The sequence below is a fragment of the Stomoxys calcitrans genome, chromosome 2, assembly GCF_963082655.1.
Source record: "Stomoxys calcitrans chromosome 2, idStoCalc2.1, whole genome shotgun sequence".
Lineage (NCBI taxonomy): Eukaryota > Metazoa > Arthropoda > Insecta > Diptera > Muscidae > Stomoxys > Stomoxys calcitrans.
Genome location: NC_081553.1, coordinates 158,293,874 through 158,317,355, shown reverse-complemented (window position 1 = coordinate 158,317,355; position 23,482 = coordinate 158,293,874). Strand labels below are relative to the sequence as shown.

General features: G+C 37.3%; 1 protein-coding gene across 1 annotated transcript in view; it reads left to right on the top strand.

Moving 5' to 3' along the window:
* Positions 1–20,827, top strand: part of LOC106084232 (cholesterol 7-desaturase nvd) — a 79,924-nt gene extending 59,097 nt beyond the window's left edge. The window contains exons 6-7 of the mRNA XM_013247789.2: positions 2,406–2,576; positions 20,572–20,827. Coding sequence (XP_013103243.1) covers positions 2,406–2,576; positions 20,572–20,733 — 333 coding nt within the window. The 3' untranslated portion in view covers positions 20,734–20,827. The remainder of the gene's footprint in view (positions 1–2,405; positions 2,577–20,571) is intronic.
* The last annotated feature ends 2,655 nt before the right edge of the window (positions 20,828–23,482 follow it).

Genomic DNA, 23,482 nt, shown 5'->3' with positions numbered 1-23,482 from the left:
ACGGAATATTAAAATTTTAAAATATGTATGACATCTTTGAGTCTTTTTTAGATTATAGTGTTATAGTAGCAAATTACAATAGTCCTATTTTCAGCAGACTTTTTGCTGATACAGCCGATTTTACCAACAAATCTCACTGAGTGTATATTCTTTAATGTTAGAAATGGATGTCCAAAAAGAGTAATAGCTCCCCACAAAATGACAATGACTACGAAAAGAAATTGATAAAGTGTTTTTCCTTTCAACGACTACTACATCTGCATAATTAAAATCATCAAAACCCTATAATTTAATATTTTTAGGCCCAAAAATAGAAACAGTCAACACCCTTTTCTCCATATCTTTTTGACAAGACTAAAAATAGGAGACTATCGCAGGAAAAATGATTTAGAGGTGATTTATCATGTTCGTGTCAAATGAGACATGCTAAAATTTTGCTTGATTTCGGTAGTTAAACAAGGATATTTATGGCTTATTTAAGAATAGTCCTGTTATCAGCATTTGTTAACGCACTTTCGGCTTGAATTTTGGTAATATCGCCGTCTCTTAAAACTTCAGCAAACACTTTTCAACCTCAGCTTGCCCTTTTTAGCAACATAGTGAATTGAAATACCAAATTCGTTATAGGCCATAATTTGGCTTCTTCATTAGGATTTTCAGCTCGATCCATTTTGCTATTTTTGGCTTTATTTTAAATTTTTTATTTGCTTAAACCAAAATTTTGTGAACGTCTATAAATAATTTTTATTAAAAATGAATGATTTCGAATGACCCAAATATTTTACTTGAATTTATAACTTTGTTTTGTTTTTGTTGTATTGTTCATATAATTAGAAAGGGAAGAGATTTTTCATATTTCATTTTGAAATTAGACAATTTTTGAGAAACAACGATGTACTTAACTGCCACTTTCTATTACAATAAAAAACACTTTAATTTCAGTATTAGTACATTGATTGATTATGTTCTATTCAAGTGAGTGGCAGTGTATGCATATATTTTTATACCCACCACCGAAGAATGGGGGTATATTCTTTTTGTCATTCCGTTTGCAACACATCGAAATATCCATTTCCGACCTAAAAAAGTATATATATTCTTGATCAGCGTAAAAATCTAAGACGATCTAGATATGTCCGTCCGTCTGTCTGTTGAAATCACGCTACAGTCTTTAAAAGTAGAGATATTGGGCTGAAACTTTGCACAGATTCTTTTTTTGTCCATAAGTAGGTTAAGTACGAAGATGGACTCTATCGGACTATATCTTGATATAGCCCCCATATAGACCGATTCGCCGATTTAGGTTCTTAGACCAATAAAAGACACATTTATTATCCGATTTTGCTGAAATTTGGGACAGTGAGTTGTGTTAGACCCACCGACATCCTTCGTCAATTTGGCCCAGATCAGTCCAGATTTGGATATAGCTGCCATATAGACCGATCCTCCCATTTAGGGTCTTGGCCAATAAAAGCCACATTTATTATCCGAATTTGCTGAAATTTGGGACAGTGAGTTTTGTTAGACCCACCGAAATCCTTCGTCAATTTGATCGGTTCAGATTTGAATATAGCTGCCATATAGACCGATCCCCCGATTTGAGGTTTTAGGCCCATAAAAGGCGCATTTATTGTCCGATGTCACCGAAATTTGGGACAGTGAGTTAAGTTAAGCCCCTTGATACACTTCTGCATTATGGCACAGATCGCTCCAGATTTGGATATAGCTGCCGTATAGACCGGTTTTAGGTTTTGGGGCCATAAAAAATGCATTTATTGTCCGATTTCGCTGCAATTTGGGACATTGAGTTGTATTAGGCTCTTCGACATCCTTCTTCCATTTCATTCAGATCGGTCCAGATTTGGATATAGCTGCCATATAGACCGATCTCTCGATTTAATGTTTTGGGCCCATAAAAGGGGCATTTATTTTGCGATGTTGCAGAAATTTGGGACAGAGAGATAAGTTAAGCCCCTCCACATATTTCTGCAATTTGGTCTAGATCGATCAAAATTTGCATATTGCTGCCATATAGACCGATATCTCGATTTGAAGTCATGGCCCCAACATTGACTTATGTTAGGCTTTTCGACATCCATGTTGTATATGGTTCAGATCGGTTTATTTTTAGATATAGCTACCAAAAAGACCAATATTTTGTTATACACAATTGAACAGTGACTTGTACTTGTTAGTATTTGGTCCAAATCGGATCATATTCTATATAAATGCTATGGGACATAAGGTATGCAATTTTCACCGGAGTTTGATGAAAAGGGGTTTATATATATATACCCGAGGTGGTGGGTATCCAAAGTTCGGCCCGGCCGAACTTAACGCCTTTTTACTTGTTTTAACACGCTTTCTGTATATGTTTCTGTTACTCATCTGTGGAGTTTTTTCAGATTGGGCCATCTTATGTGCACCTCCGCCTTGAGTCCTCAATGGGTCGTATAGATATCCTGCAAACAGTTACCCCTGTCGGACCAATGACGCAAAAAGTTGTACATCGCTTCTATGGCTTGCGCATTTTGGCACCATTTATAAAAGGTGCCATTTTTGCTGAAAGTATAATGGTAAGTTTTTAATATTTTAATCACTTGATGTGGATGAAATCTACAGTGGTGATTTATATTCATGGCATCCAGATGTGACAAATTTACTTAATTTTCAAAATTTTTTGAATTTTAACCTACAGTCGGGTTTTAAACATCTCATTTTTTGCCAAAAAAAAAAATCGCAAATTTTAAGTGTGATAAATTTAGAAAAAAATTTCTTTTATAATGTTTGAAAATCTTTCACGAAAAAGACCTGGTAGCACTGACAGATGTGGTCGCACCCATAAATCAATCTTCAGATTTGACTCCATGAGAGCACAGAAGAAATGTCATATGTTAAAATGGATTTTTATATAATGGGTTATAGTAGCACTCCTTGACCTGCCATTAGGGCACAGAAAAAAAAGCTGGCCGAAAATTTAAGATTTTTCCTTATTCGAAAGACTTTAGCAATGAAAACGAGCCATTTAAATTTAAGCTCCTATTAACTTACGGATACGACCATCCGTTTCAAATTTTTATCGCTGATTGATTCCTACTTTACTTCACAGAAAACTTCCAATTTTTATTTTTGAAAAATCACTTCTTTGCTTGGATTACTTTGGACTTATTTTTCCAAAGGGAGTCGAGCTAATGACAAATTATGTTGGCAAAGAAGATTCTAATTTGTGGAATGTTACCGAAAGAATTTACCTGTTCAACAGATCCTTTTACACATAGCCATTGCGGCCATTGGAATGAAGATGGCGAAAAGTCTCCTGTCATTCTGTTATTGCTCTGTTAATGCCCACACTGTCGTGGCTACTTACTGGCTTCTAGCTCATTGTTGCTCATATCGCTATTATATGAAAAAAGCTGTACGGAATGTAACAGCCACTGAGACACGCATCTCCAATTACCTACGGTATGGTCTAAATCAATTTATAACCTGATATAGCTCTCATATAAACCGAGCTCCCGATTCTAGTCAGATTTGTCTAAAAGTTTGCTCAATGACTTTTATTATGGTCTCCAGCATTCAAACCAAGTACCGCCCAATAAAGCTTGAATAGCATGGCAACGTTTATCCGATATCCTTTATCTGCCTATAAAGAACTTGACAAATGCGATCTATGGTGGTGAGTATATAAGATTCGGCCCGGTCGAACTTAGCACGCTTTTACTTGTTTGGTCTACCTGTGTATGCATGTAAGTTTGTCCCTTCTTACTTTCCGCTTCTGCGAGGAGTAAAGTAGAACAACAGCAGTGCATAGGCATTTTAAACAGGGAAATGTCACATAAGTGTTTCAAACCTACTACTTGATGCTTATGACGCATGTGTGCTGTGTATTGTTTACAAAAACGATGACCCTTTTTTACTGTCATAAAACGCATATGCGATGTCTGTCTGTGCCCTAATTTGTTTGCAATGTGCAATGAACAACAACAAAATGTGATCATTTTGTCTGCAGTGTGGTTGTGCGACCGCAACCTTTTTTCTTATTTTCTTTCCAAAAATCGACCCTTTAATTTTTTTCTTCTAACAATCCCATCATTAATTAAGCTGCTGTCATTTTCAGCAAACAACAGACTATTTAGCATCAAGCCTGCTGATCTGAAATTCTGTGATAGCAATACTACTGCTGTAGTAGCAGCAAAATTTACTACTAACAATCAGCAGACAGTGTTTGCTATTTTCAGCAGACTTTTTTCTATTAGTGTAATTTTCAAGGACATTTTGACCTTTGTTTAAAATTTTATGATTTTGTCTTGCGCTACTTTATTTTGTTGTTGGATTTTTTGCCCAGCTGAAACCAAAATGGGTTTGGTTTTGTTTCTATTAAAAATAGAAAGCAAAATGAAAACCATTTTTCAAAAAGTTTTAGGCAAAATGAGATTGATTTTAATAACAAGGATCAAAAATCTGTTATTTCTAGGAACATATCTTTCACAAAAGGAAATGTTTCCTTTAAAACTTCACTCAACTAAATTTGTTATTCAAAATAGCAAAAATTTGGCTGCTGTTTTAACAAACATTTCCGACTGCTATTTAAACTAAAAAAGTCTGCTGTTTTAAATACAAAATTCTGCTAAAATATTGAAGGTATTATTGTTGAACTTGTAAAAAAAAAATACAGAAAACGAATTGCCTGATCAACAGATTCCTTGTACACATGAGATCGCATCCATTGGTCGGTGGCTAAATTTGCATTTGCATTACATCCACTGAGACGCATATATCCATTGGTCTACTGCTCAACATCTCACTCATGAAACTTCCTTAAATCTATCTTTTGGCTCATTTATTGTTTTATTGGACTATGCGTACTGGTAAATATCTCATTTCTGAAACTTCCTTAGATCTGCAATTTTTCTCCCGTTTTTGGGAACATCATTTGTTCCTTACTGTCTCTTGACAACAAGCAGGTACAAAAACAGCACTTGTGTGTGTGATTAGCATTTGCTTGAATGGCAAACGCAAAAGTTGTTGGTTACTGTAGAACTGACTATTCATTTATTTCAATCGGCGAGCTTAGCCTATGGCTTGTTCTAGCGATGTTAAATGAGCGAAATAAAGATAAGAACAATAACACGATAAATAGAAAGTGATAAACAAAAGCAATGATCAATAGTATAAGTTGACAATGTTCAGAGCTGGGAAGTATTATATGTATCATTCCCTTCCCACTTTATAAAAGAAACTAGTTAGTGATTTCCTTGAGAGCTGCTGTTATTAAATAACTTTCTTCGCTTATTTATTATTACTTTTTCTTGATATTTATACATCAGTATTTTCTTAGTCTTAGCTACAAAAGTGTTTGTATTTCTAGGAAGTGCTATTATTTTACCATAAAACTTTTTGAGTTGGTTTATGTGGACAACTCGTTTTGCTCCATATATTAATGGAATATCTAAAATTACTAAGTTTCGATTCAATTTTTGTAGTTACCCACTTACAATAATTATTTGAAACTATTCGATACAATAATATTTCCTTTGGTTATTTAAATTTTTTTCTTATTTTCTGGCTTCAAGATCTAACATCGTTTTCGGGTTTTATTTAAAAATTGAGCTTCCAGGTGCAATTTTGGTTCAAGTTGATGGTGTAGTCCTGTATTTTAGTTAAAAGTTGTTTATTTTGAAATCCCATGATTTGTGTTTTGTTTTCGGGTTCAACAAAAATTTCTGAAGAAAAGATTTCAAAGTCTGTACAACTCGTTTGGCCGATCCGTTCGATTGCGGGTGGTTAGGGGGTGATTTCAGACATTCAATGCCACTTTTGTGCAAGTTTCAACAAACTCCCTCGAACTTAAAGGCGAACCATTGTCGCTAACTATTTGATTAGGCAAACCGAATATCAAGAATAAAGAGCGTAAAAATTATTAACGGCATTGGCACAAGTCGACCTCATCACTTTTGCCTCAATTCACTTGGAGAAAGTATCAACAATAACAAGTATAGTTGCAATTTTGCAAAATTATATATGTATTCTATAACGTAGAGTTGGCCAAGCGACAAAATTGGTTTCCGATAATTCTGAGTAACTGAATACATATCACATGCCTTCACGTGTAATTCAACATCTTGATCAATCCCAGGCCACCATACATACATATGTTCTCGCTAATGATTTCATTCTAACCACACCTATATGCCCACTATGTAGCAGCTCAAGAACTTTAGACCTTAAAGCACTTGGTATTACAAGTATTTCTCCACAAAATAAACACCCATCTTCGGTTGCCAACGGCATACTCTTATAATAAAAACTCGACAAACTATTCGAAATGTTATTAGGCTAACCAAAAGGAATGTACATGTATACTTCCCCAAGTTCATTATCTTTTGTCATCCCTTCTCTTACGTCTTCTATCTTTATCGGTAATTCATGAATCAAACTCAAAATGATCATGCTGTCAAATTCATCACCTGTACCGCAACGATAAGGCAACCGTGAGAGCATCAACTTGAGTCATATTCGCCCCTCTCTTATATTTAATATCATAATCATACGACGAAAGAAAAATTGCCCATCTGTGCAATCTGTTTGATGCGACCAATGGTAAATCCTTCTTGGAAGAAAAAATCTCTCTCAGGGGTTGGTGGCCGCTCTTAATAGTAAACGGCAGCCCAAAAATGTATTTGTGAAATTTACGGACGGACGCAACCATAGCGAGAGCCTCGCGATGTAGCTGCGAGTAATTCCCCTCTCTCGCCTAATGTTCCTTGCCATCAATAATATGAGATAGCACTCCCCCCACACCATATGGGCTAGCATCATTGGAAGGGTGAGCCAACACGCCAATTTCAGTTACCAATTTCTTGATATCATCAAAAACCTTCTGGTGCTCATCTGTCCACGTCCACCTAGTACCATTCTAGGCCATTTAATGTTATCTATGTAACTTATCATGCCAAGGTAAGATTTCAATTGGCCTTTATCTGTCGGTGCTGGAGCGTTCCTAACTGTCTTTTTTTTCATTTTTGATGGAGATATTCGGTTTTTGTTCATAGTATAACCAAGATAATTTATCTTAGTCTGAAAAAATTTCCTTTTTTCAAATTTACTTTGACATTAAGTTGTACAATTGTAATCTAGTAGTGGCCTATCGAGAACTACCGTCAAATTCTTCCTACAATCATAAAGGTCATTCCCACCTACAAGAATATCATTAAAATATATTTGAACTTTATCTAAATTTTTTAAAATTTCACCAACAATCTTCAATAAAATTGGTATGCTGTTCTACGACAGTCCACACATATTATAATGGTACCGTTGCCTTTGTTGACTACAACGATAGGGCTGGCCCATTTACTTCTAACAACTCCAATTTTAAATTGCGAAAACCATCTTTCTACACTCCACATTAGGTCTGTTCGCGTACTTTTCTAGTGAAAAAGTGCAGGAGAGTAAGAGCCATTTTACTCTCTTTAAAAAATTTGCAAGCTAAAGTAGGTGAACGACTTCCAGTAAGAATTTGTAGAACAGCAGTTTATTTTTGTTTTAGTTGGTTTTTTATTTGCTTGTTTAGCGAAACAACTGTTTTAAAATAAAAGTTCGGCCGGGCCGAACTTTGGATACCCACCATCTCGGGTGTATATGTAAACCCCCTTTCGTCACAAAATTGGATAACTTATGCACCCAAATTCGGCACGGATATTGAGTGGTCTTATAATTATAAGTCACTGTTCAAATTTCAACAAAATCTATCGGGGAGCAAATAAAGCTTTTATGATCTTCAGACCCTTAACCGGCATATCTGTCTATATGACAGCAATATCTTAATACAGTTCTATTTTCCATATTTGGGTTGGATGGCGGGTGGCCTAAAACTACTCTCTGTTTCAAATTTCAGTGAAATTGGATAAAAAATAATGGTTTTATGGTCTTAAAACCCTTTACCGGGAGATCGGTCTATATGGCAGCTATATCTGAATATAGTCCGATTTGAACCATAATTAAGTCAGATATCGGGAGGGTTAAAATAACCCACTGTTTCAAATTTCAGCTTAATTTGGCAATAAATAAAGCTTCTATGGGCTTCAGACCCTTTATCGGGAGATCGGTCTATATGGCAGCTATATCTTTATATAGTCCGATCAGAACCATATTTAGGTTCGAAGTTGAGAGGCCTGAAACTGCTCACTGTTTCAAATTTCAGCGAAATCGGGTAATAAATAAAGCTTTTATGGGCTTCAGACCCTTTATCGGCAGATCGGTCTATATGGCAGCTATATCTAAATATAGTCCCATCTGAACCATACTTAGGTCAAATGTCGGGATGCTTAAAATAACCCACTGTTTCAAATTTCAGCGAAATTGGACAATATGGGCCTCAGACCCTTTATTGGCAGATCGGTCTATATGGCAGCTATATCTAAATATAGTCCGATCTGAACCATATTTGGGTCAGATGTCAGGAGGCCTAAAACTACTAACTGTTTCAAATTTCAGCAAAATTGGATGAAAAAATTAATCGGCAAATCGGTCTATCTAGCAGCTATACCCAAATATGGTCCGATTTGGCCCGTTCAAGAACTTAACCAGAGTGCATCAAAAAGACGTATCTGTGCCAAATTTCAGCTTAATATCTCAATTTTTGAAGCCTGTAGAGTGATTACAACAGACGGACAGACACACGGACATCGTTAAATCGTCTTAGAATTTTACGACGATCCGAAATATATATACTTTGTAGGGTCGGAAATTGTTGCAAACGGAATGACTAAATGAATATACCCTCTATCCTAAGGTGGTGGGTATAAAAATCCTGTTGATACTTATGAGGTATTTTCCTTAGATAAACGTCTAATTGCTGACCCGGGAGTGATAAGGCTAGAAGGGGAGCCATTCGTTGTATCCGTGATCTCCGTGCCGCTGGACAGCCAATACAATTTACCGTGCACGAAGCTGCGTATGTCATACGTGGTACCAAGTCACGCAAGGCGCTGGTTCTGGACAGAATTTCTACACTGATGCCGAAGAATCCGGATCTGCCTGGAGTCGAGTACCTTACATCTGTACTCAGCCTGTCTGAACACTACTATAGTTCCCGATGTTTGGAAGATGGGCAGTGGGATCCGGCTACGGAAACCTGGAAAGACACGAGCAAGGGGAAGTCGTACAGACCGATCTCCCTTCTGCCATCAGTAGCCAAGACGCTTGAGGGATTACTCCTCCCGTTGGACAATTTCCATTCGCCGAGCATCAGCATGCATAGGACTACAACTGCTTACATGCCATCGTCGTACATAAAAGTGGAAACAACGATCCTAAATCCCTTGTCAGCCGCACTTGGTGTGCTGACAAAGAAACCTTGGACTAACCACCTAATGCTTTTGGGTATTGTGGTTAGACAAATTACCACTAATGTGAGGCTAAGGGAGTATTCCATTTGCTCATGCGGCGGCTACGGACACTGTGTTATCATTGATATCTGCATCCGTTCACAATTGGCTGACTAATTTGCACTAATTTTTCCCAATCCCAATGTGCATCACTTTTAGCAGCCCATCCCAGCCAGACTCACCAAATCCTATGGCACCATCTTCCCTCCTTAACATATTCAAAGGATCGGTGTTGGTTTAATCGTAGCTCTTCGATGAGGATAATTCCTTCATCAATTTTTAATTTTTCAAGATTTTCCAAATAATTCAACTCCATTTGACGAGTTCTCTGTACCTGGACACTGGCTGTTGCCTTCCTTAAAAGTAAATAAAAACTAACCAAATTTATTGTATTAATTACCAATAAGTGATGTTTTTATTTTTTACTTACCTCTGCCTTTTTAATCCATTTTAATGTTAGCTTTAGTATTTTCATGTAACTGCTGCTTTTCATAAAACAGCTGACCTTAACAAAACATCTGATTAAAGTTGCAAATTTCTGCTGGCAAAAAACTCCCAGCTGAAATTTGCAGGTTCTCTATTTTCGAACTGTCAAAATTTTCACTCTCTCGCGCTCTCTTCTGCTGGCAAATAACGTACGCGTCTTTTTTCTACGCCAATATTGCTTTAAAAACTACCATAAGAAGAAATATTACAAATAGAGATACACGCACCAGTGTCTGCCTCCATATCTACTAAATTTTCTCCTACGTTAAGAGACACATATAGGGACTGTGTATAATTACATGCATATAAATCTTATATATAAAAATCAATTTGTGTTTGTATGTTTGTGTGTTCCTTATAGACTCAGAAACGGCTGAACCGAGTTTCTTGAAATTTTCACAGATGGTGCATAATGACGCCGTGGTGAAAATAGGGTACTACATTTTTTGATATCTGACCCTCCCCTTACCCTAATTTGCAGAAACGCCAGATCTCGGAGATAGGTAGTGCGATTTAAGCGAAATTTTGTGTGCTCTCATATAGTACCCCAAAAATAAAAATTTGGTATCCAAATTTTGGATGGGGTACCTAGGGGGACTGTCCCACCCTAAAACCTACCAAACATATATTTATACCAATCACGATAATATGGGACTCAAATTAAAGGTATTTAGAATAAGAAAACGTATTTGATATTTAATTGCCAGACCAAGTGCTAAGGGGACCACCTCAAGCCCTAAAACACCCCTAAATCGGACATATTTTCCGACCATTGCAATATGGGACTGAAATTAAAGGTATTTGCGAGTAGAATACGAACCTGATATCCAAATGTGGGACCACGTTGCTGGGGGTCCACCCCTTTCCCAAAATACCCCCCAACCTGGACTTATTTACTGACCATGGGAATATGGGACTTAAATAAAAGGTATTTGAATGTAGAATACGAATCTGATACCCAAATATGGGACCAAGTGGTTGGGGGGCCGCCTCTCACCAGAAACATCCCCCAAAGGGGGAAAATTTACGACCATAGCAATATGGGACTCAAATGAAAGGTCTTTGGGAGTAAAGCACGAATTTGATATAAATATTCGGGAAAAGTGTCACGCCACCCCCACAATACCACCCAAATAGTAAGTATTTTTTGACTATTGCAATATGAGGCTCAAATAAGAGGGTTTTTAAAGTGGAACACGAATCCGATGTATATTTTCAAGGCCAACTCACTGAGTGGCCGCCCATCCCCCAAAACACCCCCCAAGCCGGTCATGTTTGCCGACTATGGAAATATGCGGCTCAAATTAAAAGTATGTTGGAGTAGACCACGTATCTGATATCAACTGTCTAGGGGACGTCCCACCACCATAACAACCCCCAAATAGGACGTATTTGCTCACCAAGACAATTTGGGTCTTGAAGAAAGTGGAACTAAATATTCATAGTTTTAAGGGCCAATACCCCAAACCGGACATATTTGCTGACTTTTGCAATAAGGAGTTTAAATAAGATTAGAAAACGAATTTGATATCCAATTTTGAGGCCAATGGCAATATGGGGTTCAAATAAATGATGTGTAGATATATGAGAATAGAGCACGTTGCTGATTATTATTCGGGCTTAGTGTTTGGGGGACCACCCCAATCCCCAAAACACCCCTTAATCGGGCATATTTACCGGCCATGTCAATGTGGAGCTTAAATGAAAGGAATTGGGGGATAGAGCAAGAATTGATACCCATTTTCGGGACCAATTTTCTGGGTGTCTACCCCTTTCCCAAAATACCCCACAAACAGCATTTTTTGTGAACATCGCTATATGGGGCTCAAATAAAGATATTTGGGAGTAGAATACGAATTTGATATCCAAATGTAGGACCATGTATTTAGGGCATCACCCCTCTCCCAAAAACTACAAGGGAAAAAATTTTTCGAACATGCCATGATGTGGCTGAAATGAAAGGTATTTGAGATTGGAAAACGAATTTGATAACCTATTTTGGGGCCATGTGTTTGGGGGCCGCCTCATCCTGTAAACTCCTCTTAAGCCAATGGCAATATGGGGTTTAAATAAATGGTTTTTGAGAGAACAGCACGATGCTCATTTTGTCATGGCCAAGTACCTAGGGGACCACCTCTCCCCCGAAAACACCACTAAATTAGACATCATGAGAATATCGGGCTGAAATGAAGTATTTTAAGAATGGAGTACACCTTACATCCAAGCTTAAATTCGTAGACCAATAAAGAGCATTTGAGATTCAGGTAAAGGCACTTATATTGTTAAACTGTTAGTCAAGTTAACATGGTATTTCACTAACAGATCTTAAATTGTCGAAAATAAATATTCCAAGGAAACTTTTGTTTCATATAAAGTAAAAGAAGGCGTAGCGGAGCGAGCCCGGGTCAGCTAGTTATTATTGTAATCACTTTCGTCTGAACAGTCACTAGTATAATCGAACTGTTAAAGTACTTGTTTTCGTGATTAGAATACACCTCCTTTTTACTCGTTCTGCTGCTTTCATCTTCTTCGTCCCTCTGTTTAATCCAACAAAACATCTCCACGTGGCCACGCTTTTTGCAATAGAAACATGTGGATGATTTTCTGTTGTAATTCTGTCTATCTTTTTTTCCCCCGTATGGCTCCGTACTCTCTTTAGTTGTCCGTGTAATGCGATTTAGATTTGATGATGCTCTCATAGGTTCAATGTTATTATTCGATAATTCCATTGATAAAGCCAATTGACACATTTTATCAAAAGACTCAATTGTACTCTCATTTAGAATTTCTGTCTGAATTTTATAATTTGATAGACCGCAAAGTTTCTCCCAGTCTTTGGTCCCTCTTGAAAAACTTGAAGCACTCCACAATTATATTATTTTTAGGTTTAAAGTGACTTCTAAGTATTTCGACGATTTCTTCGAATTTTCTATCCCCTCCTGTTGGATGTTGTTGTTTGTTATTTGAAACCCCTCTATTGCCTTTGCCATTTTTAATTTTTGGGTGTTGTTGTTTCTTATTTGAAAACCCTTTTCTTATTGCTATTTTTCATCACATGAATGTTGTTTTGTTTCGCACACCACTCGTGATGTGTCGAATGTTGGGCTTTTATTTTTGTTTGCCTGTTACCACCAGGTGTTTTGATTTATTTATGTATTTTTTTTTTCTCTCATTGTACCCACGACTATAGGATGGTGGTATGCTAATCTAGTCATTCCGTTTGTATAAGTTTTTAAATATTTGGAAATGGGCCATATCGGTTAAGATTTAGATATTGCTCCCATATAAACCGATCTCCCGAATGGACTTCTTGAGCCCCTGGAAGCCGATATTTTTGTCCGATTTGGCTGAAATTTAGTATGTAGTGTTATGTTATGACCTCCAACAAATCGACCTATAACCTGATATCCCATATAAACCGACATGCGATGTTCCGTTACGACTTCCAACAACTTGACCAATTACGGTCCGAATCAGTCTATAACCTGATATAGTAGCTCCCATATCAACCGGTCTCTCGATTATCCTTGTACGGTTCCTAGAAGCTTTAATTTTTGCTGGTTTGACAGAAGTTTGGTATGTAGAATAAACTTATGCCCCTTTATTTTGCATAAATTTTTAGCAGAATCCATGGTGGTGGGTTCCCAAGATTTTGACCGGCTGAACTTAGCACGCAGCAATCATTTTCAGCAAACAACTGACTTTTCAGTAGCCATACCGTTGTTTTGAAATTGCATATATTTAGCTTTAACAGCAGATCTGCTGCGGTAATTGCGGTAAAATTGACTACTAACAGCCAACAGACTGCGTTTGCTGCTATCGAAGGATGGGGGTACATTAATTTTGTCATTCTTTTTGCAAATGCAAACTTTGCCCATGAACATTCCACTATGGAACAGGGGCAAACTTCTCACATATCAATGAGTGCAGTCCGATTTAAGTTTAAGCTCAATGTTAAGGGGCCTCCTTTTTATAGCCGAGTCCGAGAGAAGTTTTACATGGCAAAGTACCTCACAAATGTTGCCAGCAATAGGAGGGGGAAACCACCGCTGAAATTTTTTTTCTGATGGTCTCGCCAGGATTCGTACCCAGGCGTTCAGCATCATAGGCGGACATGCTAACCTCTGCGCTACGGTGCAAGACATCGAAATATCCATTTCCGACCCTTTAATGTATATATATTATTGATCGTCGTAAAAATCTTAGACGATCTAGGCATGTCCGTCCGTCCGTCTGAAACCACACCACACTCTTTAAAAATGAAGATATTGTGCTGAAACTCTGAATAGGTTCTTTCTTTCTTTACAGGCAGTATAAGTTCGAAGATGGGCTATGTCGGATTATATCTTGATATAGACCTATATAGACAGACCTGCCGATTGAAGGTCTTAGGCCCATAAAAGCCAAATTTATTGTCCGATTTTGCTGAAATTTGAAATAGTGAGTTGTGTAGGCCACTCGACATCCTCTTTCAATTTGGGCTAGATCGGTCCAGATTTGGATATAGCTGCCATGTAGTGTGATCTCTCGATTTAAGGTCTTGGGCCCATTAAAGGCACCTTTATTGTCTGATTTCGCTGAAATGTATGACGGTTAGTTAAATTAGACCCCTAGATATCCTTCTTGAAGATGACCTAGATCACTCCAGATCTGAATATAGCTGCCATATAGACCGATCTTTCGATTTAAGGTCTTAGCCCCATAAAAGACGTAATTATTATCCGAATTCGCTGAAATTTGAAACATTGACTGCGTTAGGCTTTTCGACATCCGTATCCTTTATGGTTCAAATCGGTCGATATGGATATAGCTGCCAAAAAGTCTAATATTGAACCAGACAATTCAATGTCGGTGCCAGATTTGGGCCAAATTTCGATATAGCTGCTATGGGTGCGTAAATAATGCATTTTTCACCGGATTATGACGAAAAGAGGTTTGCATACATACTCGAGGTGGGTACACTCATAGAAAAAAGTTTGCTGAAAATAGTAGACACTGTCTTCTGAATATTAGTAGATTATTTTGCTGCTATTGTGGCAGTAGTTCTGCTATTACATCAGGAATACTGCAATTTCAGAGCAGCAGGCCTGCCGCTGCAAGGCCTGTTGTTTGCTGAAAATGACTGCTGCTTAATTATGAAGGGGATGTTAAAAAAAAAAAAATAGTAGAACACATATGTAAATGTGTATCTCATTGGATGTTAGTACATCACCACTGAATGTATACTTTCTATATCCTTTATTGTTTAAACTACGATACAAAAGATCATGCCAGTCATGTGCACATTAGTAGAGCAATAACTAAAAATGCGAACAGCTCAGGCACATTTCGAAATGTATACCAATGGATGAATCTCTTCCAACAAAATTTCTAAAAAAATTCAAAAAAAAAACCAATGCCTAACGTTATCATAACAAGTAACGGGCAACCATAAAAAGTAGCATCCAAATTTTTTTTCAGCAGACTTGTGTACTCGAAGCAGCAGCTGTAATTTCTGCTTTTCCATTTTCAGCAGACAAAAACTGTCGTTTTGGCAAACATTTTGGCTGTTTTGAATAACAAATTTGGTTGAGTGTATCCAAAGTTCGACCCGGCCGAACTTATCGGCTTTTTACTTGTTTCTGTGAGTTTTAGAAAATTGGTAATTTTTGAATATAGTTCGCTTATCTGTGGCTCGGATTCTTAAAGTTTGTACAAATATTTTTTCAGTGTTTGATTCACGCTTTTCAATATAGCCCGGATAGTTCGATTTGATTCATAAGTATGATGAAATGGAAAACACAATGGGATATTTTGACACCTCTTGGATCTATGCAAGCTATGGTGCAAATAGTTAAAATTGTTTATGCAACTTTCATGTGCTTCTATTTAACCTTCGCCTTACCAAAGAATTTTGTGACCATCGTTTACCAATACCCACACGGATGACCCACTCACTGAAACATATTGTCGGCCTTTATCCATACGCCACTGTTTACTATTTTGAGTTAGGATCACTTTCTAGGATTTTCAGGCAATTTTGATGTATCCTTCCTTAGTTTTCTAGATATTGAGATGTAGTTTAGTTAAAAAAAATATTGTTTTGAATGTCGTTCCATATCTTCTTATATATAAAAATCAATTTGTGTTTGTTTGTAGGTTCGTTTGTTTATGTGTTCCTTATAGACTCAGAAACGGCTGAACCGATTTTCTTGAAATTTTCACAGATGGGCCAAATTTTCATAATGGTGAAAATAGGGTACTACATTTTTAGATATATAAAAATGGGCGGACCCTCCCCCTTACCCCAATTTTCAGAAACGCCAGATCTCGGAAATGGGTGGTGCGATTTAAGCGAAATTTTGTGTGCTCACTTATAATATCCTAAAATTAAAAATCATTCACGACAATATGGGACTCAAATGAAAGATAATTAGAAAAAGAAAACATATCTGATATCCAATTGTCGGACCAAGTGTTAGGGGGACCACCCCAACCCCAAATCACCCATAAATCTGACATATTTACCGACCATGGCAATATGGGACTCAAATGAAATGTATTTGCGAGTAGAATACGAATCCAATATCCAAATGTGGGACCAAGTTTCTGGGCTTATTTACAGGGACCAATTTTTTACTGACCATCGCAATATGGGGCTCAAATAAAGGTATTTGGGAGTAGAATACGAATTTGATATCCAAATGTAGTACCATGTATTTAGGGCATCACCCCTTCCCCAAACCACCCCCCAAAGAGTAAAAATTTTTCGACCATGCCAATACATATTGGCTCAAATGAAAGGTATTTGAGATTAGAAATCGAATTTCATAACCTATTTTGGGGCCATGTGTTTGGGGGACGCCTCATCGTGTAATATTCCAAAGAAACTTTTGTTCCATATAAAGTAAAGTTTGAGTAATTTAGGTTCCAACATATAGTGAGTTTTTCTCGATTTCCCAAAAAGGCATGGAATATGGCATGAAACAAGATAACATTAGGGCGACGATATGTTTTAAGGGAAAAATATGTCTAACATTGCAGCAAAATGAAGAATCATTGTTTTTTAACATAACGAGAGTTTTTAATTTCAATCATAGACGATTAAAAAATCAAAAAACAACTAAAATTGCATTTAGTTCAGCCGGCCCGAATAAATCGCCTTTATTGAGTTTTTTTGTTTTGGAAAGTTTAAGGGAAAACGGTTGTATAGGAGCTATATAGTGTTAAGTATCGAATCAGATTAAGCTTTGCACATTAAAAATGTAGCAAAATTGGATCCAAATTACACCACCAGGTGCGCAAGAAGCCAAATCGGGGATCGGTTTATATGCGATATATTTTCGCACAGATTCAGATCAAACTCAGGTGGAACCAATTTAGCCCATTACAATCGAATCTGCACCAACAAAGAGTATTTGTTCAAATTTTCGAGGCTCTATCTTCACTCCTTCGTTAGCATCTAGCTTAACTCTTTAGTAAGCGTGATTTGAATAGATAGATAGACAAACGGGCGCAAAAGACTTAATTGTCTAAGAATTTCAAGACGATAAAAAATATAAGCATTTTGAGAGGTTTCAGATCATTTTTTCGATGAGTTAAAATATTTAATACTCATACATTTCAGAGATAGAGACAGAATTCGAAGATAAAGGGTGATTTTTTTGAGGTTAGGATTTTCATGCATTAGTATTTGACAGATCACGTGGGATTTCAGACATGGTGTCAAAGAGAAAGATGCTCAGTATGCTTTGACATTTCATCATGAATAGACTTACTAACGAGCAACGCTTGCAAATCATTGAATTTTATTACCAAAATCAGTGTTCGGTTCGAAATGTGTTCATTCACCGTAAGTGAAGTCGTAAATTTTTCATAAATTTTAAACAATGGGTTATGCAATCCTCGCTAAGTCCTATGGGATGACGATTATCATAATCGTTATCGAAAGCATATGTATATAGTCAATCTTTTATAAGGGGTTGAACTCTTTCGCTCATTATTTTCCACACACATATTAGAGTACAGTTAATTAAATAATTTGTTGTTGATTGAATTATTTTACTTATATATCTTATTTTGTAAAAAATTAACTTAGCACCTATTTGTAAAGCATTTCTTGTATTAAACTAATGTACAAAATAATTACGTCCTTATTCCTAAACTTTATGAATCCTAAATATATGTGACAGTTCTTTAAAGGAAATCTGTCAAATATAACTATTAGAAATCTACATTACGTTTTGTGAATACCGGTGTTAAAGTGTAATTAAATTTTTTTTATTCAACTACTGTATCTAATCTAGGGTGTGGCTTCTGTTGTTCATTTTGAATTGAACTACACTGTACAACAGCAAATATGGGATTTGAAAAATTCCACGTCAAGGGTGATGGTATAAGATCAGCAGAATAAAGCCCAAAAAGCCTTTAAAGTTCTAAGGCAAAACTTTAAGGCCTTAAGAGAAAATGAAGTACCCCAAGAAGATCAATTTTAGGATCAAACTCTAGGTTGTGGAAAACTTTAAATCGGGGTGATGGTATTAGGTCAACCGGTTGGATTAGGCTAAAGGTGTGCGTCAGCGGTAAAGGTACTTCGACCGGAACTCAAAAGGTACTTCGACATCAGCAATTGCCGAAGTATCTAAGGATAAATCGACCACTCTACAAATGTCCAGTGTCCTGAGGAAGTGTGATTCCATTGCTTGCTCAATTGCCCCTGGATGGGTTAGGAAACACATCATGACCAGATCGAACGAATCTTGTGAGGATGAACTCCTGGTGGACTCAAAAGATGGGGCTAACGCAGCAGTGGTGGAAATTCTGAATCCTGGCTATGGTCCGGTTCCTGCAGATAAATCTCCATTTTGGGGCCGCTTCGGCGGCACCAAAGTTCGTTCTGATCGCAAAAGTATTTTATTTGTGCAGAGAGATGGTTCTTGGACACAACATTGGGGGGTCTGGGATTTGGAAAATTTGATCTCGAAGGGGTTTCCAATTTTTTAATAAAAAGTTCTCTATTTTGAGGTACATTTAGCATCCGTATAAGTTAAAATATCTTAGCATACTATGTCCCGTACACAAGAAAAGAGACAAGACGGTATGTGCCAACTACAGAGGAAAAAGCCTCCTCCCCTCGCATACAAAATACTCTCGAGCGTACTGTGTGAAAGATTAAAACCTAAAGTCAATGAAGGCATGTTCATGGGCAAATTTTGCATTTTGCATGTAAAATTTCATGAAGATATCTCTATCCGTTCCAAAATGGCAGACTTATTTTTTCCATCCCACTGTGCGACATTGTATTATGAAATAAAGTTCTGTCGACAATCAGCGAGGAAGTCATTAGGAAGACTGTCGAGATGATCTACGAGAAATGAGTTCAGGATGACCCCAGGAAAGACATAGGTTGTCCTTTTTATTTTATCACCCTGCAGTTGTCGAATAAGGCGAAATGTATGGGCCTAGAATTCTTTTCGAACTGCTTTGAAGAAGGAAAATGGAGGAAAGAAGACGAAAAGCGCATGCGCCTTTTACTCCTGCTTTGCTAGACCAATGCCAACATTTGGGGCACTTGTATGATAGAAGGCTGTGGAGACCTCGTTCTTCACAGATGGCTCCAAGATGAAGTCAGGGACTGGATTGGGAGTACACTCCGATACACTCAATATCGGGATGTCGTACTATCGGCCAGAAATGCCTCTTTAAAGCAGAGGTCTGTTCTATGACAATAGCCACAAAAGAAATTCTGATTGTAAGATATGCTCTTGCCCCCACTCTCTTCTTGTAATTTCGTCGTATATCTCACATATTTCTCAACATCTCTTTTCCTTTTCATCCACACTTCGTTTTCTCACTAGGGTATCACAATTGGCCGGACTGGCCTCCGAGTGAAGTCACCCTTTTAAGGTGGGCTACTCATTCCACCTAAACCATTCACAATAAATTGACAAATTGCACAGAGTAGTCATAGAATATGACTATCTGTTTTAATAATACACATTTTTGGGTTTGAAATAGTTCAAACATCAATTTTTAACAGCTGGCATGAAGTAGGAACGTAAAATTTTGTTTTTACTGAATTCTACTTTCCGGTTACGGTCGACAAACGTTCGGTAATCGTTTGCATGCCCATTCATAGGCAAAACAAAACAGCTGACACGTTCTTATTTCGTCACCCTCAAAGTATTCCCCCCGACTGCAATACACTTATGCCAATGTTTTTTCCAATTGCCGTCCACTTGTTAAAGTCAATTTCCACAATAGCCTTCAATGCGTGTAGCTATTCACGTTTAATATCTTCAATTCCTTCAAAACAGTCTTTGTTGAACAGCCCGAAGTCAAACGAAGCTAAATCAGGCGAATACGGTGGTTGTGGAACGACATTGGTTGAATTTTTGGCGAAATGTTCACGAAGAATCAATGCGGTATGCGACGGTGTTTCAAAAATTTAATGATTTTGGAACCAATCGTGATGGTGCCTTTCATTTGCCCGAATGATCATTCAAACTGGTTTTCACTACACCCTCTGATATTCCAACGATATAAGTAAGGTCTATGACTGTTAATAGTCGATTCTCGAACACCAATTCCTTTGTTAATTGCCGTCCTGGACTTGGTTCGTGGTTCGCGAAATTTAAATTAAAAACGTACTATTTTTTGCCCACAGCAGCGTATATATGACACACCAGTAATTCGCTTTCATTTGTTTCATTTTCAGTTTGAACGAGATATTGCTATGTGGAATCATAAAATATTTCGCAAAAGACCGCAGCTTGTTAAAGAAGATAGTTCAATACTTGCGTTTAGGAACTGGTATCAGCAATTTTATTCGGAAAACAGCCGAACATTTTATGAAGCCAAAGAATGCTTGGAATGGTAATTATATTTCTAATAGTTTTTTGATTGTAAATAAATAAATATGTACATGTATTACATTAATAGTTTATGCTAATAAAAAACGCACTGAAACTTAATGATTTTATTTAATTTCTTTACTAAATAAGGATATATGTTGAAGTTTTTGTGTTTAAGAAATATTTTTTTTTTTTTTGACGTGAGTTTTCTAAGACATGCGTCTTAGAAGGGCAAAAGTCGGGCGGTGCCGACTGTATAATACCCTACACCTAACCTATAAATACAATGTGGGAACTATATCCAATTCTGAACCAATTTTGATGGACCTCGGCTAGCAAATATGTTCAAACTGTAATAACTACGGTTGACAAATGGCAACATTATTGCAAATTACCCAAAATCTGACGAACATATATATGGGAGCTATATTTAATTCTGAACCTATTTCAAGCTAACTTCTCAGATAATGTGGTAGTCGGCGAGTAAAACGTTGTGCAAGATTGGTCAAACAATGCGCTTGCAGTGGCTCTTGGAGTGAAAATCTATATACATATATGACAGCTATATCCAAATCTGGGCCGATTTTTATGAAATTCGCCAGTAATATTGAGAGTCATAAGAAAATCCTTCCTGCAAAATTTAGCTATACCTAAATCTGAACCGATTTCAGCAAGCTTCTCAGATACTGTGGCAGTCGTCGAAGAAAGCGTTTTGCAAGTATTTTTTTGGCAAGATGGGTCAATAAATGCCTTTGCTGAGACTCTAGGAGTGGAAATCGGGCGATATATATATATCTATGAGAGATATATCTAAATCTGAACCGATATACCTAAAAATCACCAGTAATGTCGAGCGTCATTTGAAAATCCTTCCTGCCAAATTTCTAGAGAATCAGGTAACAAATGACCATATTATTGCAATATTACTGCTAATCAGAAGAACATATATATGTGAGCTATATCCAAATGTGAACCGATTTTAATGAAAATTACCTGTAATGTCAGGAGTCATAAGAAAATCCTTCCTGCCAAATTGCGAGAAAATCGGTTAACAAATGACCATTTTATTGCAGTATTACTGCAAATCGGACGAACATATATATGGTAGCTATATCCAAATCAGAACCGATTTTTTTCAATTTCAATAGGCCAGTTTTCGACCACATTTTGCGGCTTTTAAGCTCATTCTATTCATTATGTAATGGCAACCCGAACTGAGCATAAACAAAGTGACAACAGCCGAAAAGATCAAATCTGTAAAAAGTGTAGCCAGACTTATAACCACACGTCTAAAAGAAACACCCTTAAAAGTGGAAAGGACTTCCGTTATGTCCCAATTTATAAATTCGCTAACCTCATTGCCTTACATGTATATATTGCAAGCTTCGCTCTCAAAGTTTTGTTCGAAGTTCTGCTCCTAAAAAATCTTTTATTCAATAATACCTGCGTACCAGTGGTGGGCACACTAACACATTTGAACACTTTTTTCACGCCCATGACAGAACCATGGTAATCTCTCTATTCTATCGGATTTTAAGTAACTGGAAACATAAGAGTTCATTTTAAAGGACTCTATTTTAAAGGATATTTTCATACCTTTCGAACGATGTATAAATCATTTCCCAACGCAGATTCTATAAACTCTAAATTCCCTCTAGACACTCAGTGTAAAAATCTCTATTTGCGAAATGTACCCTTATATAGGAGCTGTATCAAAATGTTTATCGATGGGTTGGAATGCAACCCATTTTTTCAAATTTCTGCAAACGGTGGTCTGTATCTCGGCCTGTATTAAAGATATAAACCTGTGGCGGGCAAATGCACACACACTACTATACATATTTGTGTGCGTGAGGCACATGGGCTTGGAAACATTACGCACACTAGCACATATGCCCGACAAGCAAAGGATGAAAGCCGCGGAAATTTTTTCTGATGTTTTCGCGTGGATAATATATAGATATGGTATCTCCCATATCAACTGATGCTTGGGTTTGATTTCTTGAGCCCCTAGAAACGCAATTGTTATCGGGTTTGGCAGTAAATTTGCAAGGAGTTCATTTGTTATAACTTCCAATATCTGTGCTAAGTGTGGCTCAGTTGTTTGAACTTTAGAGTGGAGTGAAGGTATTGTTATTTCGTTCCACAAGAATATTCTGTAACTCTTTTAAGTAATTATTTTTCGGAAAAAATTTAAGTCACTCAAGGACATCTACGATAGTTTTATCTATTAAGCAGATGATATTCTGCGTGTTTTCAATGAAGCGGCAGATCTAGAGCCCATGTATAGGCGTAGAATGGACTCCAAAGACCCAACAGCTGTGGTGGTGCATCGGCTCCTGGCTTTACTTGCCGACAAACGACTGGTCAACAGGGGCTTCTGACGAATATACATGGTTCGAGTTTTAAGGACAAGGCCGAACTCATGCCTATAACTTGCCTAGGCCATCGGTCTTCCCCGGCAAACCAATGCGCTCTTTTACAGGTTGGAATAATAAAAGGCGCATCGTTTTCAGGTTTATTAAGATTCGCAACGCGGGTTACGCCAAAGATTTGGAAACGGCACCACAGTCAGGCAAAAGTCTGCCTTCACCTGGAGAGCATTCCATGCCTAAATGAACTAAGGCGAACAATAGTAAGATGTGTCCAAGAACCTTTGCTTATGTCGCAAGGACAGTTTGATTATGACAGTTGTCGACAAGGGAGAAGAACAGGGCTGCATACCTTGGAACAATGGAAGTGAGATAGTCAATGGACTGTCATCTGTTTACTCCG